Source organism: Podarcis erhardii (assembly GCF_964252035.2).
Source record: "Podarcis erhardii genome assembly, chromosome: 15".
NCBI classification, from domain to species: domain Eukaryota; kingdom Metazoa; phylum Chordata; class Lepidosauria; order Squamata; family Lacertidae; genus Podarcis; species Podarcis erhardii.
The window spans coordinates 15,089,925-15,113,073 of record NC_138505.1 but is presented as its reverse complement, the minus strand read 5'-3'; the positions used below and the strand labels follow the sequence as shown (position 1 = coordinate 15,113,073).

General features: G+C 49.3%; 3 protein-coding genes across 4 annotated transcripts; 2 read left to right on the top strand and 1 right to left on the bottom strand.

The window, feature by feature from the left end:
• The first annotated feature begins 1,210 nt into the window (after positions 1-1,210).
• Positions 1,211-12,852, top strand: LOC309330662 (pre-mRNA-processing factor 39-like). The gene is made up of 14 exons (XM_081842431.1): positions 1,211-1,529; positions 2,506-2,816; positions 3,024-3,149; positions 3,670-3,788; positions 4,211-4,378; positions 5,827-6,022; positions 6,330-6,437; positions 7,099-7,263; positions 7,709-7,835; positions 8,518-8,786; positions 10,263-10,447; positions 10,576-10,650; positions 11,719-11,881; positions 12,253-12,852. The coding sequence occupies exons 1-14, from the start codon at positions 1,226-1,228 to the stop codon at positions 12,313-12,315; spliced, it is 2,379 nt and encodes a 792-aa protein (XP_081698557.1). The 5' UTR covers positions 1,211-1,225; the 3' UTR covers positions 12,316-12,852.
• Positions 12,853-13,452: 600 nt separating this feature from the next.
• Positions 13,453-16,726, bottom strand: MRPL49 (mitochondrial ribosomal protein L49). The gene is made up of 4 exons (XM_081842542.1): positions 16,592-16,726; positions 15,279-15,444; positions 14,246-14,373; positions 13,453-13,630 (listed from the first exon to the last, which is right to left on the bottom strand). The coding sequence occupies exons 1-4, from the start codon at positions 16,685-16,687 to the stop codon at positions 13,484-13,486; spliced, it is 537 nt and encodes a 178-aa protein (XP_081698668.1). The 5' UTR covers positions 16,688-16,726; the 3' UTR covers positions 13,453-13,483.
• A 126-nt stretch (positions 16,727-16,852) lies between these two features.
• On the top strand, positions 16,853-21,713 carry FAU (FAU ubiquitin like and ribosomal protein S30 fusion). 2 transcript variants are annotated; one of them, XM_081842551.1, is made up of 5 exons: positions 16,853-16,980; positions 19,336-19,418; positions 20,604-20,748; positions 21,114-21,169; positions 21,548-21,713. In XM_081842551.1, the coding sequence occupies exons 2-5, from the start codon at positions 19,344-19,346 to the stop codon at positions 21,671-21,673; spliced, it is 402 nt and encodes a 133-aa protein (XP_081698677.1). In that variant the 5' UTR covers positions 16,853-16,980; positions 19,336-19,343; the 3' UTR covers positions 21,674-21,713. The 2 variants fall into 2 exon arrangements, with proteins under 2 accessions (XP_081698677.1, XP_081698678.1); XM_081842552.1 differs by having other exon boundaries at positions 16,877-16,980; positions 19,331-19,418.
• Positions 21,714-23,149: the final 1,436 nt, after the last annotated feature.

The window sequence follows — 23,149 nt, the reverse complement described above, 5'->3', positions numbered from 1 at the left end:
GAAACCGGTCGCACTGCTGTAAATCTGCCTCTGGCTAAAGTTATTTATGCTCTGGTAATGTGAAAATAAGAAATGGGAGGGAGGGCAAATTTTGACCTCAAGGCGCCATATTACCAAAGTGCACCCATGCCCGTTAACTGGGGCTATTTGGCGGATTGGAGGATGTTTTTGGTAAGACGAGGCTTGCATTTAGCTTTGTTTAGATGCTGAGAGGCAGAAAATGCCCCAGCAACGACCTGCTGCAGTCTTCATACAGCGTTGGGCGTAGAAAACGAGATCTGTTGAGTTTCTGCCTGTCTGGTTTAAAAGTCCAAAATTGGCTGTGGGCAGGAAGTGGCTACTGTGGGGCAGTAACACGAAATAGCCAGAAGATGGCAGTGTCAGGTAAGACAGAGTTGAGGAGCACTAGAGATTGAGCCATTTTTTTCTAAAAACAAAAACCAGTACAGTATATGACAATTTTGTACGAAAATAGCATTCAAAGCTGTGTCGAGACGTAAAAAACAAACCATCAACAAGTAAAAGCAGCAGGAACAATAACAATTCAATTATCAGAAAAATGAAGATCGGGGCAAAACACAATTAAATAATTTTTAAAAAAATACTAGTGATACTGATGAAACTGAGGAGGGGAAGTTTTTCTGCTTTTAAAAAAAATACACTTTCCTTTCAACTAACTATCCAGTATCAAGGATAATTTACCGCTACCTGCGAGAGAGATGGAACAGCTACGTGCAAAAGAGAGAGGAAAAACTTACAAAACTTGTCTTAGCTGTGCGACAGTAAAGAATAACCTTGGCATGGGCCAATCAAAAAATGCAGGCAAGGTTTGGGTTCGTTCAACAGTGTGTGAGTGCAAAACGCCACTGAAATACGAAGTTGAAAGGGGCCAGATAATTTTGGAGAGCAGCGCCGGTTTTTAGCCCTTCGTCTCCAGACGATGCTGCTCAGGACACTAGCTGATGAAACACTGCAATTAAATAACTACAAGCAGCAAGCACTTTTCATGCAAAACCAAGTCCAAGCTATGAAGATGCTGCTGCAGTTCTGTATCTTTTCTCTCGCGCTCCATCTGCAGCTCTCAGTTCCATCAGGCGGGGCGGGAGGAAGAGGGGGGCGGGAAATAGCGCCCGAAGTAAACCCGCAGATCAGACCACCTATGCTAGTCTACCACTACAAATCTATGGGAGAAGCGCTTGAGGTCCTTCCACCGCTTTCCCCCTCTATGGTTAGCCCTTGGAACCGCCTCCTCCTCCTCCTCCTCTCTCTGAATTGCTTTCTCTATGGTTACCCTGGCTCTCCTTTCAAGGCTCCTCAGCAATTCATAGGCCGCGCCAGGCGCCCATTTCATCCGGGTCCTTCGGCGGCGCAGACGCAGTACGGCCTATTGGCGGGAGCAGCGGCGGCGACGGGCAGAGGGGAGGCCCCGGCAGAGACGCTCAGTTCGGCGGCCGCGGGGAGGATGGCGGCGGAAGGGCCCGAGGCTCCCGCCAGTCCCGGCGGGGAGGGGCTCCCGGGGGCCGAGGCTGGTGAGAGGGGGGCGGGTCGGAGAGGTGTCCGTTGGTCACGCCTGCGTTGGTCACGGCCGGGGGTGGGGAGGGCGGGGCGCCAAAGCGTGGACGGAGAGGGGGTCGAGACTACGTACTAGAACCCCAAACCCAGCACGCGCACAAAGTCCTTTGTCCCCAAGTGCCTCTCTACCCCAGTGCTCAGTTTCCAACGGGGGACACTCGGGTTTCCCCCTGGGAAGTTCACTATGCACGACATGGCGTGTGCTGCCCCTCGCAGGTACACTGCCTCTGTCCATGGAGGCTTCGTTCCTGGCTGACATGCGATTGTGGACCTGGCAGCCACCGCACGTGGGCATAGAGAGATACCTGAGATCCTTTTAGGGGGGAATGTAATAATGGAGCCCAATTTGCTTTCTATAAGATGTCCAGCTGCCGTCTGCCAAGTCAGACTTGGTCTGTCTGACCTACAATTGTCCACTACTAGCAGGCAGTGGCTCTTGAATGTTTTGGTGGAAGTTTCTCCTTGCCCACCTACCCAACGACCTTGTTTATCTTCAGGACTGGGCCTGGGGCACCCTGCCCTGGATTCTCTCCTGAGTGGAAAAGCTTTTCCCTTTCTCTTGGTTAGAGGTGACTTACCACAGGCAAAAATGTTCATTTTCAAGCCTGAGTGAAGAAAAGTCCAAAAGGGAACTGTTGGAGTGGCTATTGGAGAATGCATTTTCCATTCATATATGCATTTGTTGAAAATATTTGGCAGGGAGAGAGAATTAATGTGCACAGCAGAGAGAGCAAAGTGCTGCTTGCAGAATCAAGGCAGGAGGTTTGTTGCTTAGCCAGGAAATGCCAGGGTGGTTGGGGCATTCCTTGCCCTTCCCATGGCCCATCTTCAGAACAGCACAGTTAGCCCTTGTTAAGCGAGGGGCAACAGAACTAGGTTTCAGAGAGAACTGGAAGAATTCTCATTACCTTTTGTTGTTCCTAAATCCAATAGGTCCTGACCAAGATGTGCTTCCTAAGCCAGCGAGTAATGGAGCCGCAAACCCAGATGAGGCAACGCCAGCACAAGAGTGCAATGGGGTCAGTGTAGAATCCACTGCTCTGGCCCTGCGCCCTGAGCCTGCCAAGGAGGAAGCCCCTCAGCCCTCTGCTCCCGACGTGGTCATGCACATGGCAATCAACCCCCCCATGGAGGAGCTCTCCATCACATATCCGCTGGAGTTTGAGCGGTACTGGAGAGCGGCACAAGAGAACCCTCTTGACTTCACTGCATGGACTGAGCTGCTGCAGTATGTAGAGCAAGAGGTAAGCTGAGGGGTCCACCTGCAAGCTTGGATTGAATTGTGTGGTTAACTGTTGAAGTGCAAGTTAATTGTCCCTAATTGGAGTGAGGCTTACCTGATGGAAGATAACAGCTTTAATAAGGCAGGTGCCTCCTTTTCCTTCACATTTACAGTAGCCTGCTGTTTTGTGTGCCTAGCTTCACCTCTTTCCTCTTTCCCACTCGGGCAGAATCACATCTATGCAGCCCGCAAAGCCTTTGACAGCTTCTTCCTGCGGTACCCTTATTGCTATGGCTACTGGAAAAAATATGCAGACATGGAGCGGCGCTTTGACTTCATCAAGGAGACCGAGGAGGTGAGGAGGGGCCGGAGGGGATTCCGCACCTCTGCTCCCCCCTTCTGTTCCTTTGTGTGTGTGTGTGTCCCTGGGACGCACCCAGTTCAGACCACTGCTAGCCAGACATAGGGGAGCCGCACGCTCCTTAAAGGTGCTGCAGAGTAGGCAGGCTCCAAGTATCTCCTGCAAGTGAGCCAAGCCACCTCATGCAACAGGATAAGGCAAAAAGCCTGCGTGTCTGGTGTCTTCTTAGCTTCAGTTGGGGTAGGTGGACTCTGCAGGGATGAGTTTTGCTTTGCATTCAATCTCTCCAGAAGGACAAAAGCTCCTACCTCAACATGTTGTGCCTGGTTTTGTCAGCCCCTAGTGCTTCAGAGGAAAGGAGGGAATCCAAGATCTTAAGGGTGAAGGATTGAAGGATTGATGGGGAGGAGGGAATAAAAAACTCTTCCTGGCCTCTCCTCCCCCAGTTCTCTACAAATGAATAAGTATTTACAAATCATTTCTTTGCTACTGCTGCTTTACTGCTGCTCCTCAGGTTTTCCAGCGAGGCCTGCAGTCCATTCCCCTCAGCATGGACCTGTGGATCCATTACATCTCCTTTCTGCAGTCCAGCTTGGATATGAACCTTCCAGATTCAGCTCAGAAAATCTGCGGGTAAGTCATGTCAGAGTGAGGAAGGCACTTCCTATTGTAACCCTGTGTGTGAAAGAGAGAGAGAGAAGTGATAATTTGGAAGCCTGATTCTCCCTACAAGACTCAGGATGCTGAGTGCCATGGCCCCTTTTGTGTAATATTGAGAAATACATAGCAAGCAGGTCTCCAGATCTTACTGGCCAAACAAATTGTGTCCTTGCCTCCTTACCGTGTGTGTACGCTGAGTTCTAGGAGCACCTCCAGGGCCAGCATAACTGAGCAGGCAAGGTACTCATGATATTCTGTCAGCTGGAAAAGTAGAAGACGGGGGTGGGGTGGGGTGGAATGGAGTTTCCTAGAGGATGACTCTGCAGTATTCTGCCCTGGCTCCTATTTGCAAATACTGATCACATCTCCCTGTGCCTGTGCTCTGGTCCTCGCAGCACCTTTGAGTCGGCAGTGGCGGCCGCAGGGGTGGATTTCCGTTCGGACAAACTTTGGGAGATGTACGTGGAGTGGCAGAGGGAGCAAGGGGACCTGAAGGCCATCACCGCCATCTATGACCGAGTGCTGGCCACCCCCACCCAGCTGTACAGCCACCACTGGGAAAAGTAAGTCTTGCGGGAGGGGGCTACTGGGGGGGGGTGGCTTCCACAGTTTGTTCAAGAGCTGCGATGTGAGTGTCAGAGCTTCAGGCTCCCAAGTGAGGTGTTGGTTTGTGTGAGAAGGAAAGTGGCTAAACATGCCCACAGGAGGCAGGGGCAGCCGCAGCACTTCAAGATGGGGAGTCCTGGGTGTAGCGATGCACCCCCCCTGCATAACTCCCCAAGGAGGGAAATTCCAAAGATGGAACCCTGTCCATGTTTTGCTATTGATACAGTCATCCTTGATTTATACTTTTCTCCTTCTTCCTTTCAATTTGCTGGGAGTAGCAGACATGGTTCTCTCTCCCCCGCTCCTCTGCCCATTGTTATGAGGTAGGCTAGGCCGTGGGAGAGAGTGACTGGCTCCAGGTCACCCTGTGAGGCTTTTGAGGAATTTGAATCAGGTTTTCACCGCTCTTGGTACGAGCCCCCTCCACTGCACCAAGTGGGCGCTTCACAGTTTGCACAATTCAACCTGTCCGTCAGGATGGATGTATTTCAAGCTTTTATCAGCATTTGAAGTCATGGAATCAGAAAGCACCTTAGGAATCACGATGCAACATGGCACTTTCATTCTCTATGTTCACAGTAGCCCTGTGAGGTAGACTGTGTTGTGCCGCGAAATGATTTCTCAGTGGTCACACCCATTCAGCTTCATTGGCTGAGTGTGTCTTCCACATGCAAAGCTGCCACTGCCAAAATATGCCCATAATACAGATTAGGGAATGGGGTGGAGGGCAAGAGGCCACCCAGAAACTTCCTGCCTCCCAGGTCCCATCTCATGAGAGAGCTCATGTAACCGAGGTGGGGGGAATAAGGAAGTCCCTCAGCCAGGAACACCTGAGAGAATGATCTGCAGGCTCCGTTTTTTCCTGAGCAAAGCTATGAAGGTACTGGCTTATAAAGTGATGTTATCTGCAGTGGGTGCACCCAAAATTCAGTTAAAGTTTGTGAAAAGACTTGCAGACGTGGCTGTCCTTTAGAGACTAGATATTTGTGGATGTGATTAGATATCTCTGATATCTTGTGAGGCAAGTTTCCTGCTGGTGCTGTAAATAAATATTGAAAATGTAATTCATGTGATGGGCTTAGGTATGTTGTTCTGTTGCCCTTCCCCACCCTTCCCCCTTCCAACGCTGCCTGAGGGGTACAATCCTGCTCCCTTACAGTCTTGTGGTAAAGGTTTTACTGAGATAACATCTATGGCGTCAACACCTTAAGGTCTTGAATCAGTGCTTAGTATTATTAGCTGCTGTGGGGCACCATTCTGTTGTTGGCACAGTACCAGACCACTGTCCCCTCCCCAGTTCTCTGCAGCCTCCAAGCTCCCCCTTCTCTCCAGAGTGGGCACCCTGCCTTGCCTGCCCCACCTTTCTCTCAAAGAACAGGATTGTCTTTCTCTTCCCTTAACACAGGTTCAAGGAGCACGTGACCAGCCATCCCCCCAGAGAGATTCTCTCCACGGAGGAGCTGCTGTGGCTGCAGTCGAAGATGGCCACCGAGACAGTGGCCAAGGCCACCGAAATGGAGGCCGAGGAGGCTCCGCCTGGAGAGGACGTCCCACTGAAGACAGAAGCCAAGCAGGAGATGATGGAAGGGAGCCAAGTGCTGGTGGGTACCAGTGTGGCTGGCTGCTCTGCTTTCTCTGGTACTTGGGGGGGGGGTGCTTCCTGAGCTCGACACACTGGTTACACTATTCCACAATGAAAGAGAAAAAGTGGATAGAAAGAGAGCTTTCCATCCTTAGAGGCAATATACCATTTAAGTGTCTGGTGCTGGGAACAAAATGGCTGTTGTGGTTCACGTCTCGCGGCTTGTTCATGAGCTTCCCACATGCATTTAGGCTCTCTTAAGGCTCTTTCTTGATTGCTTCCATGCCTTGCGCGACCAGTGGCTGAGCTGTGCTCTTGGATTTCAGGGACCTCTGGACCAGGACAGGATCCGGGAGCTTGTGATTTCTATTCGCCAGCATATCTACACCCAGAATGAGAGTGAAGTCAGCAAGCGCTGGAATTTTGAAGAAGGGGTTTGTATAGCTGAGCCGCTGTTTGGTCAGTGCTTTCTATCTAGGGTTTTAACTTTTTCTAAGAACCTGGCTAGCAGCTGTCAGTCTCTCTGCTGTGGTTATGTGGTATGCGAGAGAAGCAGCTCTGCTCAGTTCTTCCCTTCTTCTAAAAAACAAGCAACTTGGCTTCTTGCCTTTAAGACTATGGAATGAGCCTGAGAAGCTTCAAAAGCCAGGCCTTCCTGTATTCCCCCCTTGGGCCTTTCTCCTGTTAGCTTGGGGTTCACTTGCTTAGCAGCCAGACGCTGTGAGGCTCCTCCCCCTGCCCTGTGAGGTTTATGCTTGGAAATGTTGTCCAGGGCTCATGCAAAGCCAAAAGGGGTGACGGATGGCAGAGTGCTTCTGTAGGCCTGAATTGCCAAATAGGCTGCACATGGCGGAGCTGGGGGATGGATCCTGTGCCCTGCCAGTGTGACATAGAGCTTTTGCTTTGAGACTGAAGCGCTGACGTGCACCGATGCCAGTGCTCTCCATTCCTTGCCTGTCTTGGGTCAGCCAGAAAAAGTGTGCGAGGTCTCCCTCTCTCTGGACCTCAGCCCCAGCAGGATTGGAGAATTTATCTCCCTGCTTTCCTTTTGCCTCTCCGGTTGAGCTCCTTCCCCTTCCCCTCCTTTTGTCTTAGATCAAGAGGCCCTACTTCCACGTAAAGCCGCTGGAGAGAGCCCAGCTGCGGAACTGGCGGGACTACCTGGACTTTGAGATCGCCAGCGGCTCGCACGAGCGCACCATTGTGCTCTTTGAGCGCTGCGTCATCGCCTGCGCCCTGTATGAGGAGTTCTGGATCAAGGTGTGTGTTGGCAAGATGTGCTTCCTCCCCTGAATGCCCCCGGACTGCCCCACGCAGAGGAGAGGAGCGGCTCCTTCTCTGCCCTTTAGGCAATCCCAGAGGCCGTGTTTTAAACTCCTCCCTTTATGAACAGCCTCTTGTTTCGTTAGGCCTCCTCCTCTGGAAAGTGCATATCGTCTCGCTGTGGATGTCCCAATTGTGGGCTGTAGTTAGATGGATAAAATATTACAGAATGGTCCCCACACAGGAGGAGGAGGCAAGCAACAGTAGCAGCTTTGCCATGATGGGGCAAAAAATTAGCACTGGCTTTTTCAGAAACACAGTGACAGAACGTGATCTCTTTGGGTTAAGCTCCTTCTGACCAGAGCTGTCATTGCAGGTGTGCATCCAAGGTGATTTTCATACCACCCTCTGCTTCTTCTGTTCCCTTTTCCCCTCCATCCAGTACACAAGGTACCTCGAGAACCACAGTGTAGCTGGGGCCAGGAACGTCTTCCAGCGAGCTTGCTGCTATCACCTCCCTCGGAAGCCCAACATCCACCTCCTCTGGGCTGCCTTTGAGGAGAAACAAGGTGAGGAGAATAAGGGGCACTGCCTTGCCAGCCCCCTCAGTTTTCTAGCCCAAGGAGCTGCTTGTCCCACGCTGCTAAAATCTTCTGTTGATCAGCCGTAAGCTGCCTAGGCCAGGGGTTGCCTTTCAAGGGTTCACAGAATTCTTCACCGGCCCAACATTTCTACTGAACTTGAAAAGATTGAAATGTTAATTTTTTTGTCAATGTCCAGATGGTGTGCCGTGAAAGAGACATTGTAAGTGTAAACATTTCCACTTGCACAACAGGACTCCTCCCACACCTGTTCCCCTCAAAATCTGCTCTAGGCAGTTGGGGAAACCCCTAGAACAGAAGGAAGGGGTGTGGGGAGAAGTCGTGTTGCACAAGCAGAAATCTTTGTGCTGGTGGGACACTGCTTTGGATGCAACCCATTGTAGGATATTTGTTGAGATTCCCAGAGGCAGCTGACATAGGCAGGGGTGGGGAGTGAAGGGCACACAGTTTGCTCCCTTCAGCTCCAGGGGAACTGGGCTAAGAGGGGCCAGGGCAGTGGGGAAGATCTCCAAATGGCCAGGAGGATGCCTGCTCGTTGTCCTTGCTGAAGCTGTCATGGGTTCTTGGAGGATAATAATTTGAACTCAGCTCTTCTAAGCTCTCAGCACAGCAAATGCAGAAGTTTTCACTCTGCCCCCTCCCCATGCAGGAGAGGTGGAGGAAGCCCGGCGCATCTTGAAGTCTTTTGAGGACTGTGTGCCTGGGCTGGCCATGGTGCGTTTGCGGCGGGTGAGCCTGGAGCGCCGGCTGGGGAACATGGAAGCGGCGGAGGCCCTCCTGATGGAAGCCATCCGGGAGAACGAGGGGATGCCTGTCTCTTCCTTCTATTCTGTCAAACTAGCCCGGCAGGTTTTGAAAGTGCAGAAGAACCTGATCAAAGCCCGGAAGATACTCTTGGAGGCACTGGAGAAGGATCCGGTAAAAATTACTGAGCGTTTGCTAAGGGGGAGATGGGGACCTTGAAGGTCGGCATCCAAAAGTGAGGGACTGGTATAGTTTTCAACTTCTCTGATGCCACTTTGCACAGCATTTCAGAGATTTGAGATAGATTTGAGTGTGGCTTTCTAGAAGGCTGGTTGTCAGTGTTGCGCATGGTCATGTGTGCACAGCCTCCTTGGGGGTCCCTGGGACCTCCTAGAGCCACCAAGAGAAGTGTGGTGGGGCTTATTACCACATGTCTGCCATTGCTGTATGTGTAAACAGCTGCCTCTTCCTGCAATTACCGTATTTTTCGCCCTATAGGACGCACTTTTCCCCCTCCAAAAATGAAGGGGAAATGTGTATGCGTCCTATGGGGTGAATGCAGGCTTTCGCTGAAGCCTGGAGAGCGAGAGGGGTCGGTGCGCACGGACCGGTGCGCGCTTCTCCCCACCAGCAGCCCCACGAGCTCGGGGGACAGCGGGGAGGCAGAGCGCCGCCATCCCGCTATTCCCCGACCTGCTTTGCGAAGTTGCCTGCATCCCGAAGAGAGATGCCTGCATCCCGAAGCCTTTAGGCAGATATCCGCAAACCTGGGAAGACCGGCACGACTTCCCGCGGGCTCCCTAGGCTTGCGGATAGCAGCCTGTTCTGGGGGCTGGGGTTGGGGGAAGCTCGGGCTTCCCCCGCCCCAGCCCCATGCCTGGGGGGGAAATAATATTTTTTCTTTATTTCCCCCTCCCCCAAAAAAACTAGGTGCGCCCTATGGGCCGATGTGCCCTATGGGGCCAAAAATACGGTATTCTTCTTTGAGGTGGGAAGTGCAGATCAGCCCTGAATGTATCTAATCTTTCTTGAAAATGTTAAAAGTTTCAGCCCAGTCAGTCATGCACAAAGTTTTGGAGCTTCCTAGCTGAAGCTTCCTCCTCGCAGCATTCAAGTGTGAAATAAAGCAATTCCTTTGAACGGCAGTCAACTGCTTGCATCCTACAGTAGGAATTACTTGGAAACGCAGCTCAATAAAGGCATTTCTTAAGGAAGCTGGTGAGAGTTTGGTCAGATAGCTAGCTCTAAAATGCTCTGTTCTCAAGAGTGGATACCAAGGGGGGGGGGACATGGTGTTTCTAATTGCAGGTCTCCTCTGGATTCTATCTGGATTCTATCCAGAAGAGCCAGTCTCTTAGCTGACATTGATTCAAGGTCAAAGTAAAGCTCAGTTCTGCTTGCCTTTGCCCATCCTGGCTGTCTTAAAAGAGGAATAAAAAAGCATTTTCTGCAGGATCCCAAATTTTTCCCTTGGGACCACCTAGGTAGACTTAATGCTGGCCAAATTTTGCCAACCCTTTATTTTGAGCTGCAGGTTTTCCTTTGCGCTGAATTGAACACAAAGACAGAGATGATCTGGATTCTTTCCTTCCAAGCATTGTCCCCAACTTTTCTGAGTGATGTTTTCTGCTGCATTTTCTTTTGATGCAGGACAATGCCAAGCTCTACGCCAATCTGTTAGAAATGGAGTTCAGTGCTGACGTCCGGCAAAATGAGGGCAACACCATGAGTAGCTTCGACCGAGCCCTGACCAGCGGTCTCCCTCTGGAGACCAAGATTATATTCTCTCAGCGGAGGGTGGAGTTTCTTGAGGACTTTGGGTCCAGCATCAACAGGTAACAAAGAGAGGAGTACACTGAGAGGGGGCCAGACTTGCAGGCTTTTGTCTGTCCAGTTCATGACAGCCATGTGCCAACAGAGCTTTTTTCTCTCCCAATATTTCTTCTCGTTTTTGCCCTGGCAGCTTACTGACATCGTACGATGAGCATCAGAAACTCCTGAACCAGCAAGTGATGAGGAAGAGGCTCCTGGAGAATGGGTGAGGAACTCCGCAGCCACTGAGGTCCTTGGCCTGTGATTGGCCTCTGTTGTCTGTTTGGGAGGAGGAGTAGGTGACCAACACAGTCTTCCTCACTGAGGCTGTGGACCTCTGTGCGTGTACTTAGGGGGACTTTTGTTGAAATCGGTACGATGTACTTCGTACGATGGATTAAGTTTGGGCTGCATGTCTACTGTGAAAGCTAGTCTGGCACAGGTCCCTGCTTCCAATCTCACCTCTGCCTTGAACTCACAAGATGACCTAAGGCCAACCACAGTTCTCTGCCTCGGTTCCCCCACTTGCAGTTGGGGGATAACAGTACTGGTCTCTCCTAGAGCTCTGTTGTGCCAATAATTCATATGATTTAAATGGTTCAGAAGTACTGTGTTTTCACTGCATTACACTTTCCCTCACTCAGGGGTTCAGGGTTTCTTTCCTTTTTAAAATTGCTAACTTAAAAAAACAACAACAACCTGACCCAGGCATGCAAAAAACCCTGCAGTGTTGAAGATCAGGGTGGAGATTGTGCACCAGGGCATCTTATCTCATTCATGTTTTTGTCACAGGCCCACCCCACTTAGCTTTATTTGCCAATTCTGTTCCCTCAAACTTCCTTCTTGCTCTTCTGCAAAATAAAAACCCAGGCTGTATGGAAGCTCACCATTGTGTGAGCTTTGTACTGTCCTTTTAACTGTTCAAGGTTTCTTCCCACTGCTTTAAGGCACTCCAAGATTTTCTATAGACTTGGACCCCTCCCTCATAAAGAGTGGATTTAGTGCCGTTTCCTGGCTGAGACATCTGTCTGTGCACTTTCTTTACAGTCTTAAAAGCCATTGGTTATTTCTTCCCACCTTAAGATCTTAGGGGGAGGGTGTCTGTGGCATCATAGACATTTGTGTGCGTTATGTTGCTGTGACCCAGCATGAGGTCCTGAAAACCAGCTGAACACCAGTCCCCTAATGCACAAATTACGTTCCTGACTGCCACTGCTAAGCCAGGCCCCTAAGGCAGGCAGAGATGCCCACTCCCTTCCAGGATGCTGACTGCCCTTTTTGAACTTCCATGCAGTGCTGAGGAGGCCGATGAAAAAAGGATGAGACTTGAGGATGCTGCTGCAGCTGCAGGAGGCGGCAGCCTTGCGGTTGCAACAACGGGCATCACCCCTTTGATGGCAGCAGATGTGAGCAACAGCAGCACAACAGGAGCTTATAACTATAACACTTGGTACCAGGTGAGTTGCGAGAGGCTTCTAGAATGAGTTTATAGACATAGCAGAGGTGGCTGAAACAGACTCTTGGGACCAGTTCCTAGTTAGCTTGACAGGTAATACACGCATTACTGAGGTAGCTTTTTGATTTGAGCCAGCTAGGTGGTTTGCATAACCCAGTTGAACAGAGTTAATTTGGACCAGTTTGAGTAGGCAGCTTAGCTTAGGCCTGTTGAGCCAAGCATTCTGTGTGAACAAGCATTCCATGGAACTTTTTGCTGTTGTGGGGGACGGAAGAAAGGCTGTCTGCAAAATAAATAATGTAATTTATTTAAAGTCGCTTGGCAAAATTGAAATAATTTATTTGCTTCATTTTTTATCTACTCTGTTTGCAGAACTATAGTGGCTATGGGTACCAGAACACATGGAACTACAATCAGTATTACCAACAGACCTGAAACTGATTGACCCAAGATGCCCACAGCATCCGTGAGACTGAGTGGCAGCTGCAGCTTTTTGTCCCACATATAGAAGCAACATGAAGTCCAGGCATGACCTGTAGCTGCTGCTGCTGCCTCCTCTCTGAGCAGCTTTAGAGAAACTTAACTGTCTCCATCTGAAAAACTGATTCTCCCTCCCCACAAAAGCTTTGTATGTACTGAGCTGCCCCACCACCTATTACGAGCCACAGTTTTCGTGTTTCCACGATTCAGGGGAATATGTTGACACTTCTTAGATGTGGAGGATCTGAAATCACATATTCCATGCAGAGCTGTTTTTGTTTACCACACAAGGGAGGTTGCCACAGTCTTCCTTGGAGACCCTTTGGATGATGGAGTGACCAAGGACTATGTCTTGTCTGCCGTGGGATTCTCTTAGCAGGCTTCACGAGGCAGAATTGGTGTCTGTTAAAATGAGTCCTCCTTTTTTTGTAAACTTTTTCTCCTGTACATTTCATGTGTTGTTAACTGTACATAAACAGGAATTCATTACCATGTCTTTACCATCCTCCATTTTGCTGCAAGAGGGGAGTGCTCAGGGGGTTATTCTAGTATGGGTTGGCATAGTGCTTAGCCAAAGTTGTGGCTTTTCTTTTCTTTCTATTTGTAATACAAGTTCTGCTCGCCTGGTTACTTTATTTAACGGTGTAGGAACAGGCAATGATTGCTGCAGTCTTCTCATTCAAACTCAACTCTGCAGCTAGATGGGCTAGAACTGTTTATTCAACAACCCCCCTTGGAACAGGAATTGTGTACAAGGGATCATTTGCTCTGGAAGAAGACTAGGTTTGACAATTGGTTCTAAAACCTACTTTCTCACATTAGAAGAATAAAGCCAGGCAGAATAATCCAGCAAAATCAGGTTCTTTAGCAAAAGTGCTCTTCCCTAACAAGGAACTCTATGGCAGGCATCTAGAAGTTCCACTTGGCCAAAAGTAGAAAATGTTTAGGCTATGCTTGCTCAGCACACTTGAAAGAGCCGTTTGTTTCCTGCAGTACAAATGCAAACCTCTAGGCCTAAATAATCCCCACCCCCCGCTCATTATTCCCACCCTACTGATCAACATTATTAGAAAAGTGGACCTTACAAGAAGATAAAAAACTAGTGAGAATATCTCTCATTTATTTAAAAGCCTTTGTCCAACAGCCACTTTTTTAATTCCTGCTCAAAAAATCCCTTGACGCGAATCATGCAGGAAACTTCATTCACTTGGGTGACTGCTGTCTGCCCAGACAGCTGTGTGATGAAATCCTTCACTTCATTTTCAAGGGCCTGGGAGGAAATGAAAAAAAAAGGTCAGAAAGTAGCATGATTAACTCACCTCAATTTCCTAATCACTGGCTAAGAACAGTACAGCCACCACTGTTGTAGTTGTTAAACAATCCTCAACTCTCTGCTACCAATAAGATCACAGCCACTTGCTCCGGATTAACCTGGAACTATCCATAGATAGGGACGCGGGTGGCGCTGTGGGTTAAACCACAGAGCCTAGGACTTGCTGATCAGAAGGTTGGCAGATCGAATCCCCACGATGGGGTGAGCACCGTTGCTTGGTCCCAGCTCCTGCCAACCTAGCAGTTTGAAAGCACGTCAAAATGCAAGTAGATAAATAGGTACCGCTCCGGCGGGAAGGTAAACGGCGTTTCCATGGTTTGCTCTGGTTCGCCAGAAGCGGCTTAGTCATGCTGGCCACATGACCAGGAAGCTGTACACCGGCTCCCTCGGCCAGTAAAGCGAGATGAGCGCCGCAACCCCAAGAGTCGGCCATGACTGGACCTAATGGTCAGGGGTCCCTTTACCTTTTTATCCATAGATAATCCACTTATTTTGTCATCTTAGTATAAGAAAAACCAACGGGGTGCAGTATGCAATGTGAATAACACCTACCCAAATATCGCCTTCAATCTTTCTGATGACAGTCATCTTCCTGCACCCTCTGAAGGTAGTATCTGTGTAAACTGGGATATTGTGCATTCGCGACCTCCTTACAAAATAAGGAAGGTCAGGAGGTGGGTCTAGTGTAGGAGAAAGCAAAATGTGTGGATCTACAGATGGTCACATTTATATAACTAAATCAAAGCAGAGAGCTGGGTATACTTGCCCCCCCCCCTTCCTCCTCCAACCCTCCACTAATTTTATAAACATTCCTAATTTGTGTAATTAATTAAAGCCACAAAACATCTTGAGGTTCTAGCAAGAGAGTAAGGGAAAGGGATTATGTGAATCAGAAGCAGGTAGAAGTACTGACTTAAAAGGTTTATACCTTGTGCAATAAATGAAATGTCATATACAGGCACCTACTAGTGCCAGACTTGCTTATCACCAGTGACAGAATGGTGTGATGTGCTTTCTGTATCTAGTTCAAACTTTACTTCCTAGGGTGCCGAAAGGATACTACATGTACAAAATCTTTCAGGGACCCCCGTCCCTTCAAAAGCTAAGGGTGGGCAACTGCATCTTGCTCTCTCCCTCACCTATCACAGGTCAAGTTTGGCAGGTGGATGCAGCTGGAAATGAAGTCAGTCCATCTTGTTAACTACTGTCTACACTGAGTGGCTCTCCGGTTTTTCAATAAGAACTCTCCCAGGTCTACCTGGAGATACCACAGGGAATTGAACCTTGAACCATCTGCAGTTAAATAAGATGCTCTACCAGTGAGCTATGACCCTTCCTCTGACATCAATACGACTTTTGACCACACAGTTCTTACTGAGACCTTTGCAAACCAGACCAAACAGCCTGATCGATGGTGCCTGCAAACCCTCTTTCAGCTCAGCCAGGTCTTCACCAACCCCACACCTGATGCCATAAATGATGCCAGGAACAGGGCAGTTAGACCTGGTTGGGCCAAAATGGTCTTGTGAGTCTAAGACTCTGAACTATTTAGAGCAATCAAATTACCCCTTCCCCTGTATTTTACCTTGAGGTGGGCTCCATCCAGAAGGGGTGGGATAACTGTTATGTTTCGGGGGTACTGGTACTCGGGAGGGAGGTATAAGTCTCTCCACAAACCTATATTCATTAGTAGATTCAATAATCCCTGGATATTTCTGTGCTGTAGAGCTGGTTTCTGCTGAAGCTTGCCTCTGAAACAGAAAAACGTTAGTCAACTTACAAGAATTTTGCTTGGGGATATCGTCACTATTTTTCTGCTATAATAATGGCAGAGATAAATTTGTCAGAGAGAAATCAGTTCTTTCTTCAGCTATGGAGAATGAGAATCGTATGCTAACGGGGAACTGAAACTAAATATTGAACCATTTTGGCCAGACAGAATAGGCACAATGTTTGAAGGAGATCTTGCAAGGCCACCTAATTCAACCCCCTGCTTGATGGGGAAATCAAGAGCTAGAACATCACTCAACAGCTTGCCCCAAAAGATGGCTTCCTAGCCTCTGTTTGAAGACCTTCAGCAAGGAAGCACCCACCCTGTAGGGGAAACGCAGAAGACCATTGTAATTTTGAGGAGTTAGATGACATGTCTCTTTCCCTTTTACATCCCTGGTTTAAGGTTTGTTGATTCATGATAGTATAATTTGTATTTCACACACCAATATCAGGAGTTTCCTGGGTCCCCTGTGTTCTAAGTGCTGATTGGCTAGTGGGGAGGATACCCATATACAGTGAATTGGGTTGGAGACTCTCAGCTGCTCCACATTAGTTGCACCTGGTATCCCTGGCTGGTCAATCACAAAATTCAACTTGAGCCACTCTGCCTAACAAGCACCCCAGAAGAATAAAAAATGGGGCAAGGAAGAGATAGGAAGATGTCCATGTCTACCATCCTGACCTCCTTGTAGAGTAAACAAATAAGGATAATAGAGTCTATGAAGTATTGGTCAGGAGCCTACAGCCCACCAGATGCTGCTGGATTACAATTCCCATTAGTCCATTCTAATAGCCAAGCTATTGGGGACTGAGGGGAGCAGGGCTCCCAACAACATCTCGAGGGCCAAAACTTCCCCATTCCTGCATTAGAGGGGACTGCGAAGTCCCTACTCAGCATCCCAGATGATGTCAAATAAAATAAAAACCACTGCCCTCACCCTCACCGCTCATTTTTTACACAATACAGAGCAAACACGGATTTGCAAAGCTAGAAAATGCCCTTTTCTTTTGGAGAGGAAGCTCTACCCGCTGTATTTTTGCCCGTGCCCTAATCCCTAGCCGCTTCCTTCCACGGCCCCCCGCCCCCTCCCTCCCTCCCTCCAGCTGTGCTCGAGTCCCCTTTACCGTATGAGCCGCCGCCAAGAGTCGCTGCCGCCATCCTCCCAGCAACGGCCCCTTCCGCAGCCCAACTCTGGCCAAGGCGAAAGCCAAAGTGGCCATCTTGCGAGGAGGAGGAGGAGGAGGAGAAGCGCGGGTTGATGGCGTCAACGCGACCCTACCATAGAGAGGGCACGGCGCCACCATAGAGACAAAATGATGGTGCCAGCCCGGCCGCGAGAGAACACCAAGCCGAACCAACCATAGAGACGCCAATGCCCACGCCCGACCCCACTGCGCCTGCGCCCTGGTAGTCCCGCCCCATTTCCTGCCTCTTTCCTTTTCCCTCGTCTGCGTGCGCGGAGCGGCGGCGACTCTTCGGCTCTCCCGGCTCCATCTTGGATCCGCGACTGAGGGTGAGACGGGAAGGGAGGGGAATCAAAAGGAAAATGGTGGGGGTGGGGCCCCCCGGACTCCTGGGTCCCCTTGAGCCGGCCCTCAAATCCAGGCCTCCTATTTGGAGAGGGGGGAATTGGGGAAGGGCAGGGAGCGGAGCCCGCATTCGACCTCCTCGGAAGTAGACCCCATGAAGTGAATGAGCGCGGCTGACTTCTGGCCCTTGGCCCAGTGGGCCTACTCGGAGCAGGACTGGCCTCGGCTGCACGCGGCTCGCAGGGCCCCGTGAAGCACGTGGAGATGGAGCGGGACGCGTGTTCCTGCGATGCGGGCGGCCGGAGTTGCCTTGGTCGGACCGTCCGTCCCCGTAGCCTCGGCTTCCGCGGGGACCGTAGAGAGGCTCCCCGTGTCAGTCGGTACGGAAAACGCGGCCAGCAAGGCTCTTCTCACGCTGCTAAGACTGAGAGACTGCGCAGGCAGGCAAAGGCCATGGAGCCGCTTTTAAAAGCCTGAGGAGCAAACGAAGCTGGGGGGACGGGACGGGTTTGCCTTGTTGCCCTTCTTATATGACCCCCTATGTGTGGATGCTGCTTCCTAAAGAAGGGGCATGACAGGTTACCGAGGCAAAAACGGGGTGAGGGACTGGAAGCGAGGAGAGAACGTTGCTTGAATGGCACATCCTTTGCTTGAAGTAAAAAGTAGGGACTAGGAATGATCCAGATGAGTTTTGCTGGAGACTTTAAGGAGACAAGGAAGGTTGCTGTACAGAGGCATTGCAGGAGACCTTTATTTATGCAGTGACTAGGTTTTCATGTTGCCCCATAATCAACGTTCCCTGGGCATTGTACTTATTTATATCCTGCCTCTCCCTCCTGACAGGGACTCAAGGCATCTAACGGATAAAATGGAAACAACTAAAAACATAGACAGTACATAACCGGTTGTAATCCCTCTTCTCATGGAGGTAGAGTGGGCTTGGGGTATGTGTAAGTGAGGTTAAGGACATAAAGATTGGGCGTGGGTAATTAAATACAGTACTTGGGGTTTTTTGTATTAGTATTTTTTTTGTAAGGGAGTGATAAGAGCCAGGACTCTTGAGTGCTTTTTATGTGATTGGGGGAACACACTGTCTAAATGAACTCCTGGCTTTTCCTGGAGAATTCAGTGGAGGGATGGGATTAAGAGTCTGAACCTCCTTGGTCCTGTTTTAAGATAGAAAGATAAATGGAGGGGTAGCAGGGTGTGGGGAAGAGATGGAAGAGCTTAATAAGGTAGAAAGCAGATAGGAATTGTAGGGGAAGGCTGGGTGGGTGGGGAGTAAGTCAGGATGCTAGTATTCATATTGTTAAGCCTGATTGCTAAGGTGTGGGAAGGAATACAAGAGAGATGATTTCAGAACTGTAGTATTTGGTCACATCCCCACTATACATTTAAAGCACATTTATGCCACGTTAGCAGACATGGCTCCCCACAAATAAACATGGGAATGGTAGTTCACCCATCACAGAATTACAGTTCCCGTTAATATACTGCAGTTCCCAGGACAGAGGAAGAGCCATGGCTGTTAATGTGGCAATGCTGTGCCTTGAATGGTACAGTGTGTGTGTGTGTGTGTGTGTGTGTGTGAGAGAGAGAGAGAGAGAGAGAGAGAGACCAGGATTCTCTGAAAGAGAATTGGAGACGGCTACATTCTCACTTTGCAACAGATAGGTCAAGACATCTCTGTTTCTGTGTGTGGAGCTGTTTGTGGCCCAGCAGATGGCACTGTGTGTTGTTCAAATGGGCAGCGATAATCTTTGAGAGGAACTGTGTTCAGGTTGGCATTTCCTAGTGGACTCTGTTCCCTGCACCATATTTGGAAGGATACACACAGACAATTTTGTGAGTCCCTGAAACAAAGAATTTAGGGGCCTTCCAGCAGTATCCTGATGGAAGCTAACTTATTGCCAGGATGAGCACCAATAGCAGGCTGAATGGAAAGGCTTGTGAGCCACATCTTATGTTCTGAGTTTGTTGTTGAACAGCAGCATTACCTTCAGGTCTGCTTTACAGAATGGAGAGAGTTTCCTAGTCTAAAAGATAGGTGGGGAAACTCCAGTGGTACTAGCTTAAGAAGTAAGAAGAGCCTGCTGGATCCGGCCAATAGCCCATTTAGTCCTGTTCTAGTGGCCCACCAGATGCCTGTGGGAAATGAGCAAACAGGATTTGAGCACAATAGCCATCAGAAGCATTGCTGCCTCCAACTGTGGAGGGCAGAGCATAGCCATTGTGGCCTGTGGCCATCAATAGACCTATTTTTCATGAATTTGTCTAATCCTCAGGAGGAAATGCTATACTTTTGCACCCTAATCTGATTGCTGTTCTCCTCAGCTCAGGTGGAACCATGCAGCTCTTTATTCGTGCTCAGAATCTGCACACCCTTGAGGTGTCCGGGCAAGAAACAGTAGCTCACCTTAAGGTAAGGAACAATAATTGTGCTATTTACTAAATTGTTGTCCCACTTTTCCACCTATTGGTGTTCAAGGCAGCTTATAGCAATATTCAAAAAAAAAATGAAGCAAATCTGGCTAATTTCCTATTAATGGAGAAGAAAAGACCCACCCTCTTAGCAGCCTTTGTGAAAAGTGCTGTACCTCACTAGGTTCACTGTACTTGGTTTGTTGCATAGCGATAGCGAGTGTTGCTTCTGCTATTCTCTAGCTGCTGTATTTGAAGTTGGGAAGGGATTACCCGCCTGTATAGATTGGTCTGAGGCTCTCAACACTTGTATCTATAGTTTTGCCACCTTTCATTACCGCTTAACTTTGTTTGCAGAAGTCACTTGGAGCCTTGGCTATTTCTTAGTGGCCCACCAGCCATCTGCTTCTGTGACCAGTTGCTGGGGGTGGGGAAGGGGATATTTTGGGTCAGACACCTGTGGCCTTTCCAGCTCATTCTAGGCTTGGGTGGCCTTAGGACTAGGTCTGTGGTCTGAAGGCAGCAACCCTAGGCTGAGTGAGTGAGGCCTATCTGGGTCTGGTCAGTGCCTGGATGAGAGAACACCTTGAGGTCCATAGAAGACACAGTGTGTAGTGGCTTCTCTTCCTTGCAGCTTGGGAAAGAGGCTGAGACAAGCAGGGTTTATTCTTACTCTCCCCCCCCCCCAATAATCAATGTTACATTTTGGTGGACATTTTAAATCATTTTGTATGCTTTTAATAGTTGATTGTAAGCTGCCTAGAGACTGTCCTTCGTTAGCTAACAAATAAAATGCATGGCTCCTGCAAACACATTCAACAGAACCTTGATACAGCTGGGGGTGTTGGTAGAAGTGAAGCAGAGTGGTGGTGGTGCTTAACCCTTCCCCTCCATGCTCCTTTTTCTACTGCTATTTTTCCCTTGCTTCGTTTCAGACATGCCCTTACAAAAATTCACCAGGGCTTTCTTAGGGGAGGGTTGGGCACACACCCTGCCCCATCTCTGCTGATTTTTCCTTGAGGGACTGGGAAGTTCACACACAAGGGCTACTGAAGAGTTGGCTGTCGACGGGTCCTTCCAGCTCAATTCCGTTTTCCTTGTCCGTGGCCTTTGTGCCATCCTCCCTGCTGTTCCAATTAGAGCAGTGGGGTGTTTTGGTGACTCATATCTCCCTTCCCCTCCCCAGGCCCACATCGAGTCCTTGGAGGGCATTGTGCCTGAGGATCAGGTGATCCTCCTTGGTGGAACCCCCCTGGAAGATGATGCGGTCATTGGGCAGTGTGGCATCAGTGACCTCACAACACTGGAGGTTGCTGCGCGCATGCTGGGTGGTAAGTATGGAGCCCCCAGAACTATTTGTGGGTCAGGTACCAAAGTGATGGCAGTTGGATTGAGGCTCGTTGAGTCCAGTTGGCTAGAAGGCCAGCAACTGCATTGCCACAGGTGATCAGAAGTCAGGATTTTGCCTGACATTAAGAATGTGGAGAATAAACTTTCAAACAATAGCCTAGCCAGCGGGTGGGTTTTAGCCCTCCTGTGAAGGGCTGTGCCAGCCTCTTCTCCCTGGACCCAAATATCATCTCATCAACAAAGGTCCTGGTTGACAATATTTTCTTGTCCTCTTGTCACTTCTGTCAGCTGTGGTGGTGCCTCCAGTGGCCTCCCTGATACCTTTTTGTGTTTCTCTCCTCCTCAGGTAAGGTCCATGGCTCCCTGGCTCGTGCTGGCAAAGTGAGAGGCCAGACCCCAAAGGTAGGTCCTGTTTTTGTTTTCTGCTGTATGGGAGGACTCTGAGCCACAAAGCCCCATCAGCATAAGAGTGCCTGGCTTGCAGTCCAGGCAGAAATCCATGAAGTATAGTTTACCCCAGCATGCTCTTGAGCTAGCAGCTGCTGAATTTGGCCCAGTCCATAACTTAAGTGCCCAAATGTCTTCAGGCAGGATTGGGCTGGGTGGAGAGCTGTCAACTGCCCGACTTTCAGGGTGTGGTTCTGGGAGTTACGTATCAGGGGCTAGACTTTGCATGGTGGAAATTGAGGCTGCAGGGCAGGGTGAATGGGGGTAGGCTGAATTCCTTGCTGAAGTTCAAGCGGATCTTTTACTGATGCCTGTTCGGTTTTGTTCTCCCAGGTTGCTAAGCAAGAGAAGAAGAAGAAGAAGACTGGCCGTGCCAAGAGGCGCATGCAATACAACCGCCGCTTTGTCAACATTGTGCCAGGCTTTGGCAAGAAGAAGGGCCCCAATGCCAACTCCTAAGCAGCACCCAGTTACCTAATAAATCTGATCTTAGCTTGGACCTGGTGTTGGTGGGTGTTTTTCTTGTTTATTGGGAACAGGGGCTTTGTTTCACTTGAGCCCGAGGACTGCAGTCGATTCAGAGAAAGTGGGGCAATCAAAGTTGCAAAGTGGTGTAGGAGAGCTGAAAATAATGCCAGTGTATTTCACATCTGGCAACCCATGTGCCCCTTTGGTTGCAGATAGTACATGGGTAAAGGTAAAGGGACCCCTGACCGTTAGGTCCAGTCATGGACGACTCTGGAGTTGTAGCGCTCATCTTGTACAGCTTCCTGGTCATGTGGCCAGCATGACTAATCCGCTTCTGGTGAACTAGAGCAGCGCACAGAAACGCCAGTTACCTTCCTGCCGGAGTGGTACCTATTTACTTGCACTTTGACATGCTTTCGAACTGCTAGGTTGGCAGGAGCAGGGACCAAGCAACGGGAGCTCATCCCATTGCAGTGATTTGAATTGCCAAGCTTCTGATTGGCAAGCCCTAGGCTCTGTGGTTTAGACCACAGCACCACCCGCGTCCCCTAGTACATGGGTAGATGAGTCTAAAAATCTCAGGACACAAATTTTCAGCCAGTAGTATTGTATTTAGTGTTAACTCTGAAAATATACTCCAATATGACCAAACTAGGCCTCCGTTTAGCTATTTTTAAAATTTGTATATCAGGTTCAAGATTGTGGTCTACCCACTTCAAAAACATTCAAGAACCCACCCGTCACAGCACAGCTGAGTGGAGAGGACTGCGAAGCAAGTAGAAAAGTGCTCAATGTCCTCTTTCCGATCACTCGGGAATTACTAAATGAGTCTTGGGAGAGGGAAGTTTCTTTTTCAGGGTCAGAGTTTTTAGAGGGAAATACTGTCACCAGCCACCTTCATAAAAATAAGTAAGCATATATGCATTTAAAATGGGCACGCTCTCCATTGCCCCTCCATGATGGCATATTTCCACGGCTGGTTTTTATATGTAGTGCATTAGCCTCTACTATTTGACAAATCACTTCCACTAGGAGCTCACAAAGCAAGAAAGTAATGGAGGGGGAGGGCCAATGGCCAACACAGTGCTCATTTAGTTGAATGTATTTTTAAGTCGGTCATTGGAGAGGGCTCACAGGATGGACTGCTTTCATACAGAAAATATTTCCAACACAAGTATCATGGAGAAGGATTCTGGCTTGTCCTTGCCATGCTTTTTTTTCCTGCCAAGGGATGTTTTATTGGAGGGGAGACAGGAACCTGGCCATGGTCCAAAGTGGACAGCCACAGGTTGACCACTGTAGTAGCATGGTAGTGCTAAAAATGCTGCTCTTGAAGAAGGGGAACGCAGATTACATTACCTGCTCTACTACCTCTGCTTGGTGGCATGTGTTTAGCTATTTAAGATGGGCTTGAGTCGGTGGGTTCAGAAATTGCAAGTAAACACATGTTGCCAATTAAGCTCAAGC